The sequence below is a fragment of the Prionailurus viverrinus genome, chromosome D1 (assembly GCF_022837055.1).
Source record: "Prionailurus viverrinus isolate Anna chromosome D1, UM_Priviv_1.0, whole genome shotgun sequence".
Taxonomy (NCBI): Eukaryota; Metazoa; Chordata; class Mammalia; order Carnivora; family Felidae; genus Prionailurus; species Prionailurus viverrinus.
Window position 1 is genome coordinate 43,863,853 of NC_062570.1, and position 22,762 is coordinate 43,886,614.

Below are 22,762 nucleotides of genomic sequence, written 5' to 3' on the forward strand. Positions count from 1 at the left end.
AATTCACTTTTGCTTTTAATTCCCTTGCCTTTGGGGATGTGTCGAGTAAGAGTTTGCTACAGCTGAGGTCAGAGAGGTCTTTTCCTGCTTTCTCCTCTAAGGTTTTGATGGTTTCCTGTCTCACATTCAGGTCCTTTATCCATTTTGAGTTTATTTTTGTGAATGGTGTGAGAAAGTGGTCTGGTTTCAACCTTCTGCATGTTGCTGTCCAGTTCTCCCAGCACCATTTGTTAAAGAGACTGTCTTTTTTCCATTGGATGTTCTTTCCTGCTTTGTCAAAGATGAGTTGGCCATACGTTTGTGGGTCTAGTTCTGGGGTTTCTATTCTATTCCATTGGTCTATGTGTCTAAAACAGACTTATTTCTTACTCATGAAGTGACTTTTGTGAGTCAGTGGATCCAAAACAACTGCTTCAAGTGATAAGTCAGGGATTCAGTTGCCTTTTGTCTTCCGGTTCAACTCATGGCTTTTAGTTCTTCTCATAGAGGAGACAACGCTTTTCTCTGCCTTATTCTGGAAGTAGCAAGTATTGCCTCTACTCACAGCCCAGTGGTCAGAATTAGATATATGGCTCAATATAACCACAAAAACTTCCGAGAAGTATAGTCTATAAGTACCCAGGAGGAAAGGAAACCAAATCCTGACATGGGTAGTGGTACACAACTTAGACTACATGCCATAGAGCTCAGAGGTCCAAAGACTGTCCATTCATTAATTCATTCAGCATTTAACCAGTAAGTTCACAAATGCTTGATATTAAATGATCTATCATTGCAGTCATTCCTTACAATAAAAGGTACGTGTATCATAACACTGACAACATAAATATACTTTGGGGGACAGTTGCTATGTTTTAGCAAAGTTTATATATATATATATTTATATTTATATAAAATATAAATATATACATATATATTTTTTATATAAATATATATATATTTATATATATTTATATAAATATATATAAATTTATATATATAAATATATACTTATATATAAATATATATAAATATATATAAATATATATATAAATTTATATATATATATAAATATATATAAAATATATAAAAAAGAGCATTAAAATGGCAGTGCCTTTAACATATCTTTAACGGGGCGCCTGGGTGGCTCAGTCGATTGGGCGACTGACTTCGGCTCAGGTCATGATCTCGCACTCCGTGAGTTCGAGCCCCGCATCGGGCTCTGTGCTGACAGCTCAGAGCCTGGAGCCTGTTTCCGATTCTGTGTCTCCCTCTCTCTCTGACCCTCCCCCGTTCATGCTCTGTCTCTCTCTCAAAAAATAAATAAAAACATAAAAAAATTTAAAAAAAAATATTAAAAAAAAACAACAACAACAACATATCTTTAACATTAAGATACCTAGAACAAGGTAGTTTTTTAGAGGCTATATTAATTTTACAGCCATCAAAGACAAGTATTAAGCCCATCAAGTCAACATTTTAGGTACTAAGAAGAAAGAAAAAAAGGAAAGGGAGGAATAAAGAGATGCAGCTTTCAACTGAGACAGCTTCCTTCAGGGAGCCTTCCAATTTTTCTGGTTGTACTTCCATTTACGCTACATCAACAAGTTCATAGTCACACAGTCAAAATAAATGCAATAGATTTTAGGCAGTGTAGTGTTTCAGCTGGTCACTTTGCTTCCCTGAATAAATTAATGTTTTGTTATTAAGAAAGTATGGAGGAAAAATATTAAGTGAACAATTAGCAAGTTTTGTTGAAGTTAAGGATTTCACACACACACACACACACACACACACACACACACACACACACACTTGCTTGAATATACAATCCCAAGTAAGTGGAGATTCCTTTGAGATTATTCTCCAGCTGTTTCTATACTAATAAACCTCAATAGGGAAAGAGGAGGAACAGTTTCTTTATTTTTTTCTTCTATTACTTTTCTGTTCACATAGTAAATGTTTCTGTAAATATTGCTACTACTGACTTTGCTATTGAAGAGAACCCTTACTTACTGAATTTAGACACAGTAAACCAATTGATATTTTAATTTAATCAAATATACTAATATGATCAGAGCTTTAACTTGTCCTTAGCTATCTGTCATGGTCCTATAAATGCTTCTCTATACTTTTAATTAATGTTAAAATATTTTTTATTTTATTTCCCTCAAAAGGGAAGGCTTAGAAACAGATGTACTTGTTTTAGCATTGAGAGTTTATACATAACATTTCTTATTCCTTTAGGTTTGTCAATATGAGAAGTGATGAAATAAGGCCTGAGCATACAGAGCCTAGAAATTGGATTCAGCATGTTTGCTACATACTACAGAGAATTAATTTAACTTCTTTTCATTTTTCCCACCTTTATCTGCCTTCTCCACAGGCTGTACATTGATGGTCCATTTGGAAGTCCATTTGAGGAATCCTTGAACTACGAGGTTAGCCTGTGTGTGGCCGGAGGCATTGGAGTAACTCCATTTGCATCAATACTCAACACCCTGCTGTATGTCATTTTGATCCATTTTATTAGTTCACATAGGGAACTACCAATATTTCAGACATCTGCCATTTAGTATGAGGTAATTCCTCACAGAATTTGTCTACAGTAGTCCTCCCTCTTGCACACAGGGAATACATTCCAAGATCCCCAGTGTATGCCTGAAACTGCAGATGGTGCTAAACCCTACATATATACACTTTTTTCTGTAAGCTTAACATCAATTATGCACAATAAGAGATAATAACAAATATTAAAATAGGAAAATTATAATATACTGTGATGAAAGTTTTGTGAGTGTGGTATCTCTCTCTCAAAATATTTTATCGTAATGTAGTCACCCTTCTTGTGATGAGGTGAGATCATAAAATGCCTAGGTGATGAGATGAAGTGAAGTGAATGATGTAAGCATTGTGTGCTGTTGACCTTCCGACAATATGTCAGGTGGAGCAGTGATTATCTGCTTCCCTGCCGCGGATGACCGTGAGTGTAACTGAAACCACAGAAAGTGAAACCACAGATAAGGAGGCACTACTTTACTTGTTGTTCATGGAACTCCATTTACTGATTGATGAGGGGAGTAATTCAGTGTTTCTCAATATGTGGTCTGTGGCTTTCAGCATGCTCTCTTGTAAAACATCACAATTTGGCATTCATCTGTCCTTTTTTAAAATAATTTTTTAAAAAGTTTATTTCTTCATTTCTGTGAGAGAGTGAGCGAACAGGGGAGGGTCAGAGAGAGAGGGAGAGAGAGACAGAATCCCAGACAGGTTCCGCACTGTCAGCACGTAGAGCGCGATGTGGGGCTCCATCTCATGAACCGTGAGATCATGACCTGAGCCCAGACCAAGAGTCAGAAGCTCAGCTGATGGAGCCACCCAGGCTCCCCATTCCTGTGTCCTTTGAAAATTATTCCACCAACCTTCATTTCTCTACTTTCTCATAAATAGTAAGTGGTACTGTTCATCCATTCTGTCAACAAATACTTTGGAGCACCTACATGCCAAACCATCTTATAGGGACTGGTAATACAGTCATGAATGAAACATAGTCCCTGCCCTTAAAAAGCTTCCATTCAGGGGCGCCTGGGTGGCGCAGTCGGTTAAGCGTCCGACATCAGCCAGGTCACGATCTCGCGGTCCATGAGTTCGAGCCCCGGGTCGGGCTCTGGGCTGATGGCTCAGAGCCTGGAGCCTGTTTCCGATTCTGTGTCTCCCTCTCTCTCTGCCCCTCGCCCGTTCATGCTCTGTCTCTCTCTGTCCCAAAAACAAATAAACGTTGAAAAAAAAAAATTTTAAAAAAAAAGCTTCCATTCAGATGGAGCAGGTGAAAAATAAACCAGTGAGAAATTCATAATAACATTATTTCAGAAAATATTAGAACTATGATAAAAAGAAGAGAGGATAATGGGATAAAAAAATAAAGGGTTAGGGTTATTGTAGAATTTTGGTCAGGAAAAGTTTTTCTCAGGAGTTAACAAATGAGCATATGATGCCTTGGCCTATTACTCAGCAAAGTTATAACAGACTGAAGAATAAAAATTTCAAATATGAGACTGTTTACCGAGTAAATACTTTTTCAGTTATTTTAGTTCTAAGATTATAAGCAAAAATTAATTGATTAATATTAATTTTCATGAAAAAATAAACATAATCGTAAAAAATTATTCTCAAATGTATTCTATTCACTTTTCAAGAAGGCACAATTTGCGTTAAAACTCTTTTATGGAGTACTAAAACAAGGAATAATAAAGTTGAAATGATGTGTTTGAATGATATTCAATTTTAAATGCTTGTTACAAATTTGGGACTTTTTGGAGGTTCTTAGAAAAATAACCATATTCCAAGCCAGGAATCATTTGCTTCTGAAAACATACTGCAAGTTATTTGGGCACTCCAAGTTAAGAAAAAGAGAAAATATTTTCTTAACCTCAAGTCGACTTCATAATTATAAATAGGAATCCAGACTTGGAATTATGAGTTACTGGAATGCATTACATAGTAGGTGGCTGTTACATCTCTTTCTTTAAGGATTATTGAGAAGGGGATAAACAACCAGCTTTCTGGAATGGTTTTGGCTCATTTTGCCTGGAGGCCAGGACACAACTGATGTCCAGTGGAGCCCTGCTGAGTGATAGAATTCACAGAAAATAGAGAACTTTTTTCTGAGATGCAGGGTTCATATTATTCTGGTCCAGGAGTTTATTGCCTTCACACTGGAAATGGGTGATCTGCATATGATATTCACAAATAATAAACACTTTAATTCATGGAGTGTATCATTCCTCTGAGTCAGTATATTGCATTTTAAATTCGTTTGAGAGCTGTAGCAAGTCCTATGACAAATGATAAAATGTAAATGACTGGTTTTTCTGTGGGTTGCTTGCTTACTAATGAAAAGCAAATTTTCAGATACAGGGATTCTTAATTTTTTTTTCATCCTAATCCCTGCTGCGTTCTTTTAATTTTACAGGGATGACTGGGAACCGTACAAGCTCAGAAGACTATATTTTATTTGGGTGTGCAGAGACATCCAGTCCTTCCGTTGGTTTGCAGACTTACTCTGTGTGTTACATAACAAGGTAAAATTCGGTTGGTTATTTTTTTCATTAAAAATACTATTTTTTTTCAAGTGACAAAAATAATACTTATTATAGAATAAACCAGGAAATATGCAGATAAGTTGAAAGAACAAGAAAAAATTCTTAAGAGAACAGGAATAGAATGTTAATAATTTAGTACGCACATTTTCAGATGTTGCTATCTGAGAATATGTGTATATATCTATGGTATTTTTTAACATAGAAATGCTCATATTTGTGTTTTAATGTAGAATATTTTAACCTGGAAATGTAGGCTTATGGTCGGTGAGGTATGCATATGGGGTGATGAGGGAAAGCACATAGAGGGCCACATCAGCAGGCGGTTGCTACTATACTTTCCATCCTTCGTTCTGTTAGCTCTAATCTCTTATTTCCACCTTTAATATTCCAAATGGACCATCACCAAACTTTTGGCACACTAGGCAGAATGTCGAAAATCCCAAATTCTAAGTTTTATTTCTTAAATAAAAAGCAGGCCTCCTTCATCTATCCTACATGTAGCTTTTTATTTATCTGTTGATATATAGATCTTAATTTTTGCAAATTATACAAGTAATACAAATAAGCATTTTTGCTGTAAATTTTTTCTTTTTAGTTGTAGGATAGTTGACATATGGTGTTTTATTAGTTTCAGATGTATAGCATAGTGATTCGACAATTACACATTACAAACTGCTTACCACAATACATGTAGTCATAATCTTTCACCATAAAAGTTATTATAAGTTATTGACTAGCTCCCCTATGCTATAATTTTCATCTTTATAACTGGAAGTCTGTACCTCTCAATCCTTTTCACCTGTTTCATCTATACCACAACCCCCCTTCCCTTTGGCTACCCCCCAGTTTGTTCTCTGTATTTATGAGCCTATTTCTGTATGTTTGTTTTGTGTTTTAAAAAAATTTTAATGTTTATATTTTTGAGAGAGAGAGAGAGAGTATGAGTGGGGGAGGAGAAGAGAGAGAGAGGGAGACACAGAAACCAAAGCAGGCTCCAGGCTCTGAGCTGTCAGCACAGAACCTGATGCAGGACCTGAATTTGTGAGTCGTGAGATCATGACCTGAGCCAAAGTTGGACACTTAACTGACTGAGCTACCTGGGTGCCTTATTTGTTTTGTTTTTTAGATTCTACATAGAAGTGAAATCATATGGTATTTGTCTTTCTCTGATTTCATTCACTTAGCATAATACCCTCTAGGTCAATCCATATTGTTGCAAATGACAAGATTTATTTCTCATTATATATATATTACACATATATATATATATATATATATATATATTTCTCATTTATCTCTCTCTTTCTCTCTATATATATACATATGTATATATGAACATTCCATTCATATATCGGAAAACATTTAAGTTGCTTCAAAAATTTGGCTATTGCAAATAATGCTGCAATAAACATAGGGGTGCATATGTCTTTTCAGATTAGTGTCTGAACTTTCTTTGGGTAAATTACCCAGTAGTAGAATTACTGGATCATATGGTATTTCCATTTTTAATATTCTGAGGTACTTCTCTTATTGTTTTCCACAGTGGTTGCATTGCCACCAGCAGTACAAGAGGGTTATCTTTCCTCCATGTCCTCATGAACACTTAGTATTTCTTTTTTAATACTAGCCATTTTGACAGATGTATGGTGATATCTCATTGTGATTTTGATTTGCATTTTCACAATGATTAGTGATGTTGAGCATTTTTTTCATGTGTCTCTTGGTAATCCATATGCCTTCTTTGGAAAAGTGTCAAATCATTCAGATAAACCAAATCCTCCCTTAATATTTTCCTCACCCAATCTGTGTAACCAGAGGTAACTCAAGAGTGTTATATAAATTCTACTGTACTATTTGTATTGTTCTATGAATTGCTTATTTTAAGCTTATCACTATGTCTTGAACATTTTTAATAATAACACTTAATAGAGTTACCTCATTCTTTTTACTGCTATAGAGTATTTTGTAATATAGATGTACTTAGTACTTTATTTAACCATCCCTTAATGATGGATCTTTTTTATTACAAAGAACACTGCAGTGAGTATCATACATGTCTTTGTATGCAGATATTCATTTATTCAGTCTGTCATTCTGTCACTCATCAAATAATCACTCATTGCCTGCCATGAATCACAGACTGTTCTGGGACCTGGAGCTACATTGGAGAGCAAAACAAAAACAAGTTTTTGAGCTCATCCTAAGTGGGGAAGATAGACAACAAACTACTAAATACATAGGATGCCTGATTCTGATTAGGACAAAGAAGAAAAAGAAAGTGGGATAAAGCAACAGAGTAAACCATAAAGGACACACTAATTATATATTGTGTAATTGGGAATTCAACTCCCAGAAAGGTATTTTAGCAGAGCCCTTAGTGAAATGAATGAGCAGACTAGGCAGAAATCTTGTAGAAAAGGGGATCTAACTCCATAGGCTAGGGCTCTGATGCAGTCGTATGCTTGGTAGTTTGGGAAGATGAAAGAAATCTGTGTGGGCAAAGCAAAGTAAGAAAGGGGGAAAATAGTAAGAGAATCAATCATAGAGAGACCTGGTGTGTATGCTGTTTTGGAGGAAAAGTGGATGACATAAAGTCTTTGGATTTTATGCAAAAAATAAATGGTTTCTGGAGATAGAAGAACTGAAAGCAAGGATCTGAACAGATATTTGTACACCGGTATTCATAGCAGCATTATTCACAATAGCCAAATAACCCAAACGCCTGGTGATGGATAAAGAAAATGTGGCATATACATAGAAGGGAATAATATTTCTTAAAAAAGAATGAAGTTCTGAGAAGTGCAGTGTGGATGAACCTCGAAAATGTTATACTAAATGAATTAAATCAGACGTAGAAGGATAAATATTGTACAACTCTGTTTATATGAGGTACATAGATGTCTAGTTCATAGACACAGAAAGTAGAACAGTGGTTGCCAGGGACTCAGGAAACATGAACAGAGGGTTATTGTTTGGTGGGCATGGAGTTTCAGTTTAGAAAGATGACACGGTTCTGGAGGTGGATGGTGGTGATGGCTGCACAGCAGTGTGGACGTATTTAATGTCACGAACTGTACACTTAAGGACAGTTATGTATATTTTACCACAATTGGGAAAAAAAAGTACAGATTCCTGGGACCTACCAGGGACCTGCTGAATCAGGAGGGGATAAATGGGAGGGATGAGAAGCCATTGAAAGGATTTGAGCAAGACTGATATAAATGTAGATCTTGGAAGTGTGTGTGAAAACATCAAGCTCTGGGATATTGCAGTTTCTGGACGCACAGAGGATGAATTGCAGCCAACAAAGGAGGCTGGTCAGACTGGCCAGTGAGTTAGCAGGAAAACCATGAGAGAGTTCTGTCTTTGAGGCTAAAGGAGGAAAAACTTTTAAGAGCAAAATCACCACTCTTCGATTTGTGAGTATTTTTTCCTGGGTTGATCCCCAGGACTGACTTTCTGAGTTGGAGGTTAGGAGGAGGTTGTGAATGAATTTAAATTTTTAATATATACTGACAAAACACTCTCCAAAGAGAAATTTTCATTTCTACCAAAGAGTATGAGAGACATTTATTTTAAAACATTATATTACCAATCTTGTTAATTTCTACCAATCTCTTAAACAGTGAGATCTCATTCTATTTTCTCCTGAATGCTAATAAGATTGAACCTCTCTTCATATGATTATTAACCAGTTGTATTACTTATGGGATTTCCTAATTCTACCTTTTGTTTTTCTAATTTTTTAATCTTTCTTGAACTGATATCTAAAACCTGTACTTTTTTTTAAATAAAAAGCCATAATTGGATCCAAGATGAGGAAAGGCACATTTGAATAATAGATGTTGTATAAGGCAAGTAGTAGGGAAGGAAAGGATTAAAGGAAAGACAAGAATGTTAAGTGGCTGGACCTTCAAAGGAGTTGAATCTTAAGATTTATGTTTTCATTTCAAGTTTTTTGATGGATGTGCTTTATCCTTAAGATTCTGTGGAGTAAATAATATACAAGCTTTAAACTAGTGTAAACAATACAGTGATGACTATCTTCTATACACACTTCTGCACCCAGATTTTGATTTTTCACATCAGCAGGATGAACATTGGTCCTTCAGTTTTGCCTCTAAGGATGATGTGTTTGCAACTGTGTTACCAAGTTCAGAGTGTGTGTGTGTGTGAGAGAGAGAGAGAGAGAGAGAGACAGAGAGACAGAGAGAGAGATCAACTGCAATATAGCATAGTGACTTTACATACAGTTTATGTGAGTAGGTGAAAATGTTTTTGAAAACTAATGAAAATATAGAGTCTTTCAATCTTGTTCCCACTGTGTTTCACATTATTCTAGAATGCCTAAGACAAAGTTACCTTAGTTGCCCTAGTGACTGTCTTGGTGTCAGACTATCTGCCGTGATGACAAATGTGGATCTTAAGTGGATCTTGCTTGGGCAGATTGTCCCAACCTGGTGAATGAAGGAGACCACGGGGCCAGATGTCAGGTGATCTGGTACCAGCTCTGCTAATATCTAACCACATGACTTACTCCAAGTCACTTCACTTCTGTGGGTCATATTGGCAAAATCAAAATGAGGGATCAAGGCTACATCAGGCATTTGGATTCTGTCATTTACAATGGAACAGTGGTTCTACCTCATATGAACTACAAGTCCTTGAGTAAATCACTTAATCTCTATAAACCTGATTTATGCTTTCAATTTGTAAAGGAGGCTACCAGCACTTGAAACCTGATGTGAGACTTAGCTTTAACATATCTAAAGTATCTATCATTTTGAAGGCATTTAAGAAATGATTACCATGATTCCTCTTAGTGATCTGTAAAGTTCCTTCCAGGACTCACATCCTGTTATTTTTTATTTGTGAGAAAAATAAGGAAGGGTGATAGGCAGGAGAAGTAAAAATGAAGAACATAATATTTGTGCATGATCCTACAGTCCTAATCTATTTGCAAGATTGTGTTGATCCATATATTTATTTTTTCCCTTATTTTTTTCCCCTTTTCCTTTTATTTGTAGAAAATTGTTCCTTTAGTAGATATTATTATCTTCATTGAGGGGTAGGTTAAAGTGGAGACATTGACATCATTAAAAACATCATTCAAATTTCCATAGTTCTTACTAGGGGCTGTGGGTACCAAATACCAGTTATCGATGCAGGAGTCATTGGACTGATCTCAGAACAGCATCCTGGTAAACATTTAAGACAAGAATCAACAAAAGCCACGTGTTTTTTGAGGTGCTATTCATCACTGGCATCTAGAAACTTCTGGTTTTTTGGAACTAAAAGTCATAAATCCTGATTCAGTTCCGAAAGGGCCTAAAAATGAATTTAGCATTTGGCTATAACTTGAGGCAGCTATTTGATGGTATATAATTAACGATTATATTTTAAGAGTATGATGGGAGCTGAGAATGATCATTTATCACTTTTAAAGTAAATATGTTTTTATTGGGGCTTTATAACTCAGAGTTTCCACCTGTTAGAAAATGTATAGTTTTACATCTGAAAACAGATGATGACATTCAGCCCTACCATTGTCCTGATGAAAAACCTGAGGCCTAGATGAGTGAGTAAATCCTTAGAAGTCTCAGGGCCAATATGGGAAGAGAGACAAGTCACCTGCCACGTGTTCCTCCCACGGTAAATGGGGCCAGAGGGGTGATGAAACCCTACTTAATCCCCCCACCATTTGCAGTGTGCCTTTTTTTTTTGCATTCCTAAAACTTCTACTTTGAGTCCCAATGTATCATTTTTTATATTATATTAAATTAAATTAAATACTTATTTTTAATTTTTTATTTAAATTCCAGTTAGTTATGACACTGTAATATTAGTTTCAAGTGTACAGTATAGTGATTCAGCACTTCCATCACCTGGTGCTCTTTGCAAGTGCACTCCTTAATCCCCATAACCTGTTTAACCTATCCCCACCCCACCTCCTCTCTGATAACCATTCAGTATAGTTAAGAGTGTATTAAAAAAAAAAAAAGTCTGTGTCTTGGTTTGCCCCCTCTCTTTTTTTTCCCCTATGCGTGTTTGTTTTATTTCTTAAATTACACATATGAGTGAAATCATATGGCATTTGTCCTTCTCTGACTTATTTCACTTAGCATTATACTCTCTGGCTCCACCCATGTCATTGCAAATGGCAAGTTTTCATTTGCTTTTATAGCTGACTAATATTCCATTATATATATATACCACATCTTCTTTATCCATTCATCAGTCGGTGGACACTTGGGCTGTTTCCATAACTTGGCCATTGTAGATAATGTTGCTATAAACTTGGCCATTGTAGATAATGTAGATAATGTATTATAGTATAATATAGAAATAATACTTTGAATGAGTGGATCCTCTTGCTGCAGTAAAGTCCAACAAAACATTACCATCTAAAGCAAACCCGCTATGCTGATCTCTGTTCAAGAAATGGTTTGTCTTTTGAAGAAGTGCTGTTCCTATGGATGCCTTTCCTGGGATCCACACCTCAAACACTCCTCTCTGTTCTCCAAGGAGCCCACCAGGTGGAGGTGCTCCTCTCCTTCTCTTCCACTTTTGATGCCTTGTCCTTATCAGGGTGATGAAAGGAGGCCCTAAGAAGAAGAATACTTTTAAAAATAAAAAAAAAATTATAAAAATTATTTTTAAATTTATATTTGTATAACATTTAAAAATATTTTAAAATTTTTGTTTAAATTCCAGTTTAGGTTATTTAAATTCCAATTAGCTAACATGCAGTGTAATATTAATTTCAAGTGCAAAAATATTTTTAAAATAACAGATTTCAGAAGTCAGGGTTCATTCAGAGGAAGGCCAATTATTAGTAGGTTCATTTTTGTCTTCTAGAAAAAGGCAGCATACAGAGACAAGAACAACCCTTTTCCCCTCTTTGCTGAGTTTATTTTCCTGTAGGTGATATTTTTCTTATTTTATTTTTCAAGGCATTGAAATGTTTGAGATTTTTTTTTGAGACTATTTTATTTTGGCAGGTATGTTTACAGCCTCATACATTTTTGTACAAGGAAAACTACTGCTGAGTAAGAGGAAGGCAAGAATAAGAACTCTGCCTTTTGTTTTTGTTTTTGTTTGTTTTGTATTTTTTTTTTGTGATTCCTAGCATGCATATTTTATATCATTATTTGTGGTTTGTTTTTTGGTTTTTTTTAAAGAAAATCATGTTCTTTAGGAGTGAACTCTTGGCTCTAATTTAGGGACTCTTAAGGAATAAAATAAGAGATACAGGGAAAGGATTTAGGGGATATCAGTGTAATATTTCACATGCTTGGTTTTGTATGTATAAAGATAACATAGGGATTCCTGGGTGGCTCAGTCAGTTGAGCATCCTACCTCTTGATTTCGGTTCAGGTCATGATCCCAGGGTAGTGGATTGAGTCTCATGTGTAGCTCCATGCTGAGTGTGGAGACTGGGATTCTTTCTCTCTCTTCTGTCTCTCTGTCTCTCTCTCCCCCTGTGTCCCTCTCTCACCCACTCACTCTCTTTATCTCTCTCTCTAAAAAAATTAAAAAGTGAAATAAGATAACAGGATTGTTGTCTTGCACTGCTACCATCTAGTATTCCCTTATCACTACTACTACTACTTGCACTAATTGTGCCAATAGGCGCACGTTATTAATGTCAGAATCTGGCATGTATATGATATGCATATATGTACCTATGTATATATACACATTTGCTAGTAAAGGTTGACTGTGATTAGACACCATACATCTTAAATTGTAGAATCACATATGTTAGAATAGGAGAAAGTCTGAGTACACGGAAGGAATTCTCATGTCTATTTACTTTTATGTCCTCTCAGTTTTGGCAAGAGAACAGACCTGACTATGTCAACATCCAGCTGTACCTCAGTCAAACAGATGGGATACAGGTATGTGGTTGGATGTTTTCATAAATTAAACAAGCCTCTTGATAATAGAAGATCTACTCTAAGGGCCATGCTGGAAGAACATTTCTGCAGGTGGTTTGAATAGAAGTTTCCCAGAGGAAGGCCTCTTTTGGAATGTGTCCAGAAAACCCATGGCTTGTCCTTGAAGCTAACCGTATTAGGTCTTTCATCTGTCCTCCTCACAGGGAGCGGGAACAGACCTTTGAGTTCATCTCTCTCCTTTTCACTGTTATCTCAAACTCTTCACCTCCAGAAATCAGACCATGAGCGAACAGTCTCATGATTGTGTTCATCGAGGGGAGTTTTTATGTGGAGAGACAAGATAAGATCATATGTAGTTAAGCTTATTTCTCTTCAAGGGAAACTAAACAACATAGTAATAGCCATTACACATCATGTACTTACTATACTAGGGACCCTGTGCTCAGCATCTCATATTCATTATCTTGTGTAATTACAACAGATCCAAGAGGTAGATGATATTGCCATCCTCACATTATAGATGAGGAAGCTGAGGTTTACAGATGGCATGGAAGTGCTGCACAGGTGTATAAATCTGGGCATGAATGCTTTTACAAGTTTTAGTTTAGTATTTTCCATTATATATTTTCTATAATACTTTGAATACAAACTATGAATGCTTGTCAGTTACTTCAAAACTAACCTAACCCTATTTTTTCTAGTCAGATTTCTATCCCATTTGGTATGTAAAAAAATATTTCATTTTCCTATTCTCATGAAGCAAGTCAGTATCGTTATTCCTCATGGTATGGCTGTAATTAAGGTATGGAGCATAAATTGCATTGGTTCTCCATTTGTCTGCCTGGGACTCAGACACTCTCCCCCTGTCTTCTCACTTCCCTCTGACCCTTCATTGCCAATCCAGATCTAATATTCTGTTAATTGCAAACACCAACCCGTTAGAAGTTATTTTGTTGATCGACTCAAGATGTGGAGCTCTTCTGTCTTAGGCTATCTTGTCTAGGATCATTTCCCCAAATTTATGATGACAATTTGTAGTATTTTACTCCTACAATGAGCCAAATATGACAACTGTATTTGCAGTGCAAAAACACTTCAATAAAGTCTATATGCTACACCCTTTTTGAGAGTAGGCAATTAAAATGCCTTCTTTAACATTGTTGTTGTTAAAAATGAAGCAACTAACTGAAGTCTAGGAAAATCAGCCATTTGTAATAATGGAATTCAAGAAGATAATGGATTTTAAAGGAAAAGAGGAAGGAAATGATGTTTCTAAATGACTATACTTAATAGCTTGCCATTTGATATTTATATTCTTTAAATCACAGCAATTTGGTAGGAAGCCACAGCACCAGTAGAAAATGATGTTAGAGAAATAAGTTATTCGTCCAACTCTGTGTCATATAAAATATAGTGCTTTCTTTTTGGCAGAAGATAATTGGAGAAAAATACCAAGCACTGAATTCAAGACTTTTTATTGGACGTCCTCGGTGGAAACTTCTATTTGATGAAATAGCAAAATGTAACAGAGGGTAAGTACTAATTCTCAGGAAATTTACCATGTGGCTAATGATCAAATTAAAGTATTCTCAAATCATAACATGTAGTTTTTAAAGATGAATTAGGTAATGGGTTTACAAATGGCAAAGTCACTTAAACACTCAATTATCACTCTCAAAGAAGGAAGCAAGTCAGGGACCACCTCACACATATCTGTAACATCAAATAATTAAAATTTGGCTTAGAAATAGTCTATAAAGAATTTATGAGGAAACTATCCTACATACTTTCAAATTTGCATAGACCCATATTAAAATGGGTATTCATTCCAACATCATGTATCAGGTGATCACTGGAAAAACTTTTCAAAATCATGTTGGCAAACAAGGGAACTCTACCAGCATTTCTAACAATGAATGCACTTAAGAATCAGGCATTTGCATTTTTTTTTATCAGAATGAATAAACTTTTAAAATCCTTAGTGGTAATATGGAGTCTCTAATACAGGAGTATTTCCAAACATAATTTTTTTTCTTGGAAGCTATAACTCTATGAGGAATCTTAGTATTATGAAATACGTGTCTATGGTCTAAAGAGATTACCGTTTAAGGAAAGCATTCACTGTAAGGCACAGACTAGCCACAACTCCCCTTTTTTTGTAAACTTATTGTTCAAGGCAGTGGTCTATAAGAATTCTAAGAGTATTTTGAAAACAATATACCCACTCACACATTTTAAATTTGGTATTGAAATAGTTTCATCATAAGTTTAAACAGTTGCAAAGGCTCTAATTTCTAACATATTGCACATGCTGACATTTTTAAATTAATGTAACTCTTTTAAACCTGTCTACTGGAATTAAAATATCAGTTTTTTGATACCAACCTCATATATTTGTAAAGATATACAAAAAGCTTTCGTTAGCAATTGGAAATTTTACATTATTTTTTCTTTAAAAAATTTTTTTATTAATATTTATTTTTGAGAGAGAGAGAGAAACAGAGCATGAGCGGGGGAGGGGCAGAAAGAGAGAGAGAGGGAGACACAGAATGTAATGCAGGGTCCAGGCTCTGAGCTGTCAGCACAGAGTCCGACATGGTGCTCTAACTCACGAACCATGAGCTCATGACCTGAGCCAAAGTCAGACGCTTAACCAACTGAGCCACCCAGGCGCCCATACATTATTTTTTCTACTTGAACTTGTATTTCCATTGTATTTAACCTATAGAATTTATCAAAATTCAATATGTTTTTACATTTGAACTAATTGTATTTTTGTTGCTTAAGTAAACATACTTCTGTAATAAGAATGTACATAAATTGAAGTTTTAGTTTTTAAAATATCCTTTGTTGCTCTCCTAGATTGATTTAGTATTACAATTACTAGTATATAGTTAATCAATTCACAATTAAAAAATACATTTTTAGGGGCGCCTGGGTGGCTCAGTCGGTTGGGCGGCCGACTTCAGCTCAGGTCACGATCTCGCGGTCCGTGAGTTCGAGCCCCGCGTCCGGCTCTGGGCTGATGGCTCGGAGCCTGGAGCCTGCTTCCAATTCTGTGTCTCCCTCTCTCTCTGCCCCTCCCCCGTTCATGCTCTGTCTCTCTCTGTCTCAAAAATAAATAAAACGTTAAAAAAAATACATTTTTATAAATATAAAAAGGATATTTGTGAATAAATGAGACAGCTTCTCAGATGAAGAGTTTTAAAAATGCTTCAGTTCATGAATTCCTAGATAAATACAATTTATTGAAAGAATCACTGATGTATCATGGCTCCTGGCTCCATCTTCAGAGATTTTGTTTTAGGAATTGTAATGGCTCCTGGAGCCCCGGGAACAAAATTAAAAAAAAATACATGGTTGACTCCTGACAAGCATCCTTTTGTTAATTTTCTTGGTATAGTGATGAAAACTTTGGGATTTTGTTATTGTTGCTATTGTTTTTCCTCAATTCGGAAACCAAATTCTATTACAGGAAAGGATCATTTATAAGAAATTAGATTGGGATTCTTGATTTCTTTGGTTCCTTCTTAAGAATTCTCATTAGTTAAACTGTTCATGATTTAGATTGATTTTGTATGTTTATTTGCTTGGTTGTTCATTTCCTTCAAACAGCAAAGCTGGTTTAAGAAGAACAAGTGTATACCATCTGCTGTTGACATTTTGTACAACACTTTCACTTTCTGTATTTGCTCTGGCCAAGCACCTAAAAACGCATTATTTTTAAAGAATTTTTACATGGCATATTTAGGAAAAGAATGGATGAACATCTTAAGGTTCATTAACTAGAAAAAAGGTGCTACTTAAAGAGAAGTCCTCATTTGAGATATAAAATTTTGGTTAACCTCATGTACATGAATTACTGAAAGAATATATAAAGTCACATACATACATACTTATACATGTACATGTATATGTATGCATATATATTTAAAATCTATATACTGAAAATATGAACCTTAAATTTTAATGCAAATTGAATGAATCTATTACATAGAATTCTTTAATGTAGTCTTTTTCAGGTACACTCATATGTTGTTCATGGATGATTTCCATGTAATTCTACCTCACAGTATTCTACAGTATGGATATATAGGTTACCTCCAGTTCTCTACCATTACTAACAGTGCTATAGTAATTATCTTTGCACATACTTTCTCAGGCTCTTTGGGAGTTGCAGTTCAAGGTTAGAATCCTTGAAATGGAATTGCTGGCTCAAAGAGTATACACATTTAAATACTGTCCTATCAAAACCAAAAGGCTGAATCAGTTTATGCTCAATTTACTTTGCACACATGTATGAGGTGGTTCCTTCCTTGTGTGGCTTTTTTAAATTCAGGAAATGAATTATGTAATGGTATTACATGATCAAGGAAAGTGAAGGAGCTTTTGAAGTCACCCTATTTTCATCATTATTTGACAAAAGAAGAAACTAGGACCCAAAAGGTAATGATTTATCTCAAGCTATGGTTAATGAGTCAGAATTTATACATGAACCCTGTCTTCTGACTGTAAAGTTCAATGTGTTTTATTTACAGCAAAACATTGTCCCAAATAGAAAGAATAGCAGTTTTATTTTACCATGTCCCTCTTAGGGACAGTGAGATGTTGCAAGTGAGATGTGTTCATTATGTGTATTACAGCAGAATATTAACTATAATACACCAAAAGTCAACAACTAATTTTTCAAAAGTATAAAAAGATTCTAGATATTACTTCATAAGCCATTCAGTATTAAAAGCATGTCAGGAAATTTTTCGTTATGCCTAACCAAAGTCCAGTTTCCTCTTACTTGTAATAAAAATACGTATCATATCATAAATTAGTCAAATTTATGCATTATACAAAAGGAGAAATAAAGGATTAACTTTATGTGGCCTTTGGAGTAGAGAACTAATACTCTGGGATTGAGTAAAATGTTTGAGACCGTATCTGTATATCTTCCTCCTGGTGTTTTAAAAAATACAAATCTCTGTATCCATTCTAGCAATTTTGGGTAGAGTCTTTCAGGTTTTCTACATAGAGTACCATGTCATCTGCAAATGGGAAAGTTTGCCTTCTTCTTTGTTCATTTGGATGCTTTTATTTATATTTGTTGTCTGATTGCTGAGGCTAGGATTTCTAGTCCCAGTAGTATCCTGAATAGCAATGGTGAGAGTGGACATCCCTTTCTTGTTCCTGACCTTAGAGGAAAAGCTCTCAGTTTTTCCCCACTGAGGATGATACTAGCTGTGGGTCTTTTGTATATTTATGATGATGAGGTGTGTTCCCTTTATCCCTACTTTGTTGAGGGTTTTAATTAAGAAGAGATGCTGTATTTTTTAAATATACCTGGGTCTGATCTCTCACATTCGATCTTATGTCCCTGGGTCAAGTCACTCAAACCTTCTGAATCTATATTCACAAGGAATGAATAAACTGTCATTATTATGAGATCCCACACTTGCAAATCTGCACGGAAAAACAAAGATTGGTATAATATGCACAAATATACAATATGCACAAATATGTTGAGCATTATGGAACTAGTTCCCAACATCTGGCCCCAAACAACATTCTCTGCTTAACATCTATTTCTACCCATCTCAGCAAAGTTTTTGTAGATAAATCTCCAGATGGTTGTTGGACTGCAGAAACCAAATACAAATTTAGTGAAAATGGATTGCAGAGATTAAGTGTAGATCTTGAAAAAGTTACAGGATCTCATTGTTAGTGAAACTCACACTGGGGAACTCCTCAAATTACACAAAGATCTACTAGAGTTAACCTAGTTAACAACTGAAATACAAAAATGTAAAAAATACGATATATGGGTGCCTTAAAAATGATGATTTTAGGGGCACTGGGATGGCTTAGTGGGTTAAGCATCCAACTCTTGAGTTCAGCTCAGATCATGATCTCACAGTTGTGAGATAGAGCCCTGCATGGGGTTCTGCACTAGGCATGGAGCCTGCTTGGGATTCATTCTCTCTCTCTCTCTCTCTCTCTCTCTCTCTGCCTCTCTCTCTCTCCTTCTCTCCCCCTCCCTCCCAACCCCCGCCCCCACTCATGCTCTCTCCCTCTCAAAAAAAAATAATTTAAGAGAAGCCATCAGGAAATCTGTAAAAATTGAAAAATGAACTTTATAATTGCCCTGTGAAGAAAGTAATGTTATCTTACTGTAATGCAGCATGACAGAGAATGTACATAAACAAACAATGACTCACTGCCTACTCATTTTCATGAAAGCCACACTAGGTTTTTTGTTTGTTTTTGTTTTTTGGTGGTGTAAATTGAATTGTTCAATTTTATTCAATCTAAGTAACCCAGTGTGTTACTAGGTTTCAGATCTAGTGTGTCTATATCTGGTTTTAATAATAATCTAAATTGTATTATGTATAAGGCAATTTATTTTCATGTTTCTTTTTAATTTTCTTCTCACTTGGGGTTTACTTAGGTTTTCTTTTGCTAGTTTCTTAAAGTAGAACCTTATATCATTGATTTCAGACCCTTTTTATTTTCTAATAAAAGTGTTCAATACTATAAATTTCCTTCCCTCTCCACACTTCAGCTACATCACACAAATGTGGATATGTTTTGTTTGTGTTTTTATACACTTCAAAATATTTTAAGTTTTCTATGTGATTTCTTCTTTGACCCATTGATTATTTTAGAAGTATGTTGTTTAATTTCCAAACATGTGGAGATTTTACATATATCTTTTTGGTTTTGATTCCTAGTTCAATTGGGTTCTGTTGAGAAAATATACTCTTTGTGATTTCTATCCTTTAAAATGTATTGAGACGTGTTTTATTGCCCAAAATATGGTCGGTGTTGATGAACATTCCGCATGCACTTGAAAAGAATTTATATTCCATTGTATGGGGATAGAGCACACTGTAAATATTAGTTACAGTTGGTTGTTAATGGTATTTAGGTCTTCAGTACGCTTACTGATTTTCTGTTTTTTCTATCAATTACAGAGAGTAGTGTTGAAATCATCAACTGTAACTCTAGCTTTATTTGTCTTTATAGTCCTATTAGTTTTTGTTTCATGTATATCAGACTTTTTTAGTTGGAGGTTTTAATTGTAGTGTTTAAACTATTTCATTACATATTATTATTATTATTATTCTATGTATAATATTATATGTATTCATTACAAAATATATTATGCTTTATTATTTCATGGAATAAAAAATAGTGTTTGATTTTTTCCAGCTTTCTTGAGATATCATTAACATATAATATTATATAAATTGAATATGTACCATATAATATTTGATATATATAATTATTTGATATATGTATATATATTGCAAAATGACTACCATAAGAAGGTTAGTTAGTCAACACAGCCAGCCATCACCTCATGTAATTACAATTTGTGTGTGTGTATAAAGAAAACTTTAACAATCTACTCTCTTAGCACCTTTCAAATATACAACACCGTATTGTTAACTATAGTCACCATGCTGTACATTACATTCCCAGAACTTATTCTTACAATTGGAAGTTTATAATTCTCTGTCAGCCTTCACCCATTCCCTACCTCTTTTGCCTGGCCCTGACAACCACCAATATGCTCTCTGTTTCTACACAGTATTTGTCTTTCTTTGTCTGATTTATATCACTTAGTACAATATCCTCCAGTTGCAATCATGTTGTTGCAAATGGCAGGATTTCGTTCTTTTTTATGGGTGAATAATATTGTTCTGTGTGTATGTGTGTATGTATGTGTGATATTAATAGTTAATATATAAATTATATGTATATCACATGATTTCTTTATTCATTTATCCATTGATGAACACTGAGGTTGTTTCCATGTCTTGACTATTCTAATAAAGCTGCAATGAACATGGAGGGGCAGGTATCTTTCTGAGATAATAATTTTATTTCCTTCAGATGTATACATAGAAGAGGAATTACTGGATCATATAGTACTTCTATTTACAATTTTTTTTTTTTTACATTTTGTTTTTATTTTTGAGAGACAGAGAGAGACAGAGCACAAGCAGGGGAGGGGCAAAGAGAGAGGGAGACACAGAACCCGAAGCAGGCCCCAGGCTCTGAGCTGTCAGCACAGAGCCCAATGCAGGGCTCGAACTCATGAACCGGGAGATCATGACCTGAGCTGAAGTTGGACACTTAACCAACTGAGCCACCCAGGCGCGCTAGTCTATTTAAAACTTTTTGAGAAACCTCCATACTGTTATCCATAGTGGCTGTACCAATTTACATTCCCAACAGTAGTGTACAAGAGTTTCCCTTTCTCCATATCCTTGCCAACATTTGTCTCTTTATCTTTTTTGATGATAGCCTTTCTAACAAGCGTGAGGTGATATCCTAGTGTGGTTTTGATTTGCATTTCCTTGATGATTAGTGATGCTGAGCACTGTTATGTGCCATTTGGCTGTTTGAACATCTTTTTCAGAAAACGTCTATTCAGGTTCTTTGCCTATTTTTACTTCAATTATTATTTTATTATTTCTTTTTTTGCTATTGTGTTGTATGTATTTCTTATATATTTTGGATATTAACCCCTTATTCGATATGTATTTTTACAAATATTTTCTCCCATCCCATATGCTATCTTTTCATTTTGTTGAGCATTTCTTGTGTTGTGTAGAAGCTTTTTAATTCGATGTAATACCACATATTTATTTTTGCATTTATTGCTTGTACTGCTGGGGTCCTATCCATGAAATCAATGCCAAGACTATTATCAAGGAGATTTTTTCCATTTTCTTCTAGGATTTTGATGATTTCAGATCTTACCTCTAAGTCTTTAATTCTCTCTGACTTAATTTTGTGAGTGGTGTAAGATAGGGGTCTGGTTTCATTCCTTTGCATGTAAATATCTAGCAGTTTACTGTTGTTTTCTATTTATCACATTTGTTCTTTTTCTTTCTTAATCTACTTTCTTTTGGATTGAGTACATTTATGATTCCATTTGTTACTCCTATATTGGCATATTAGCCATACTTCTCTGTTTGCTTTTAGTGTTTTATTTGAGGTATTGGTTCCCAAACTTCATTCCTTGGACCAACATCCCCTGGAACTTGTTAGATTCTTGAACCCTATCCAAAGTCTCCTGTATCAGAAGCTCTAGGGGTGGTCCATGGACCAGGTGGTTTGTGGACTGGGAAGTCCCTCAGGTACTTTTGATGAGGCTGAAATCAGAGAAACATTCTAGGTTTAGAGTGTATATCATTAGCTTCACAGTGCACCCTGAATAATATTATACTGCTTTATGTACTACCATTCCCCCTGCATCTTTTTGGCTGTGGTTTCTTTCTTTCTTTCTTTCTTTCTTTCTTTCTTTCTTTCTTTTTCTTTCTTTCTTTTCTTTCTTTGGAGAAAGAGAGAGAGCATGAGCAGGAAGGGGTGAGGAGAGAGGCAGAAGGAGAGAAAGAATCTTTATTTTATTTAATTAATTTTTAAAAAATACTTATTTATTTTTGAGAGAGAAAGCATGCGTTAGGGGAGGGGCAGAGAGAGAAGGGGACAGAGGATCTGAAGTGGGCTCTGCGCTGACAGCCCAACGCAGGGCTCAAACTCATAAACCGTGAGATCATGACCTGAGCCAAAGTTGGATGCTTAACAACTGAGTCACCCAGGTGCCCTGAGAGAGAAAGAATTTTAAGCAGGCTCCACTCTCAGTGCAGAGTCTAATGCACTGAGATCTAATGACCCTGAGATCATGACCTGAGCCAAAATCAAGAGTCAGATGCTCAACCAACTGAGCTACCCAGGCGCCCCGCTTTGGTTATTGTTCTTATTCATCTTTCTTCATAT

The 22,762-nt window shown here is 35.3% G+C and overlaps 1 protein-coding gene across 5 annotated transcripts in view; it reads left to right on the top strand.

Annotated features, from left to right (window-relative positions):
- Window positions 1-22,762, top strand: part of NOX4 (NADPH oxidase 4) — a 168,233-nt gene that overhangs the window by 140,896 nt on the left and 4,575 nt on the right. For 4 of the 5 annotated variants that reach the window (XM_047823952.1, XM_047823954.1, XM_047823951.1 and 1 more), the window contains 4 exons: window positions 2,366-2,485; window positions 4,952-5,060; window positions 12,914-12,982; window positions 14,414-14,514. In XM_047823952.1, coding sequence (XP_047679908.1) covers window positions 2,366-2,485; window positions 4,952-5,060; window positions 12,914-12,982; window positions 14,414-14,514 — 399 coding nt within the window. Of the gene's footprint in view, window positions 1-2,365; window positions 2,486-4,951; window positions 5,061-12,913; window positions 12,983-13,687; window positions 13,785-14,413; window positions 14,515-22,762 lie in introns of those variants that run through there. The other variant, XR_007144956.1, reaches the window with a different exon arrangement.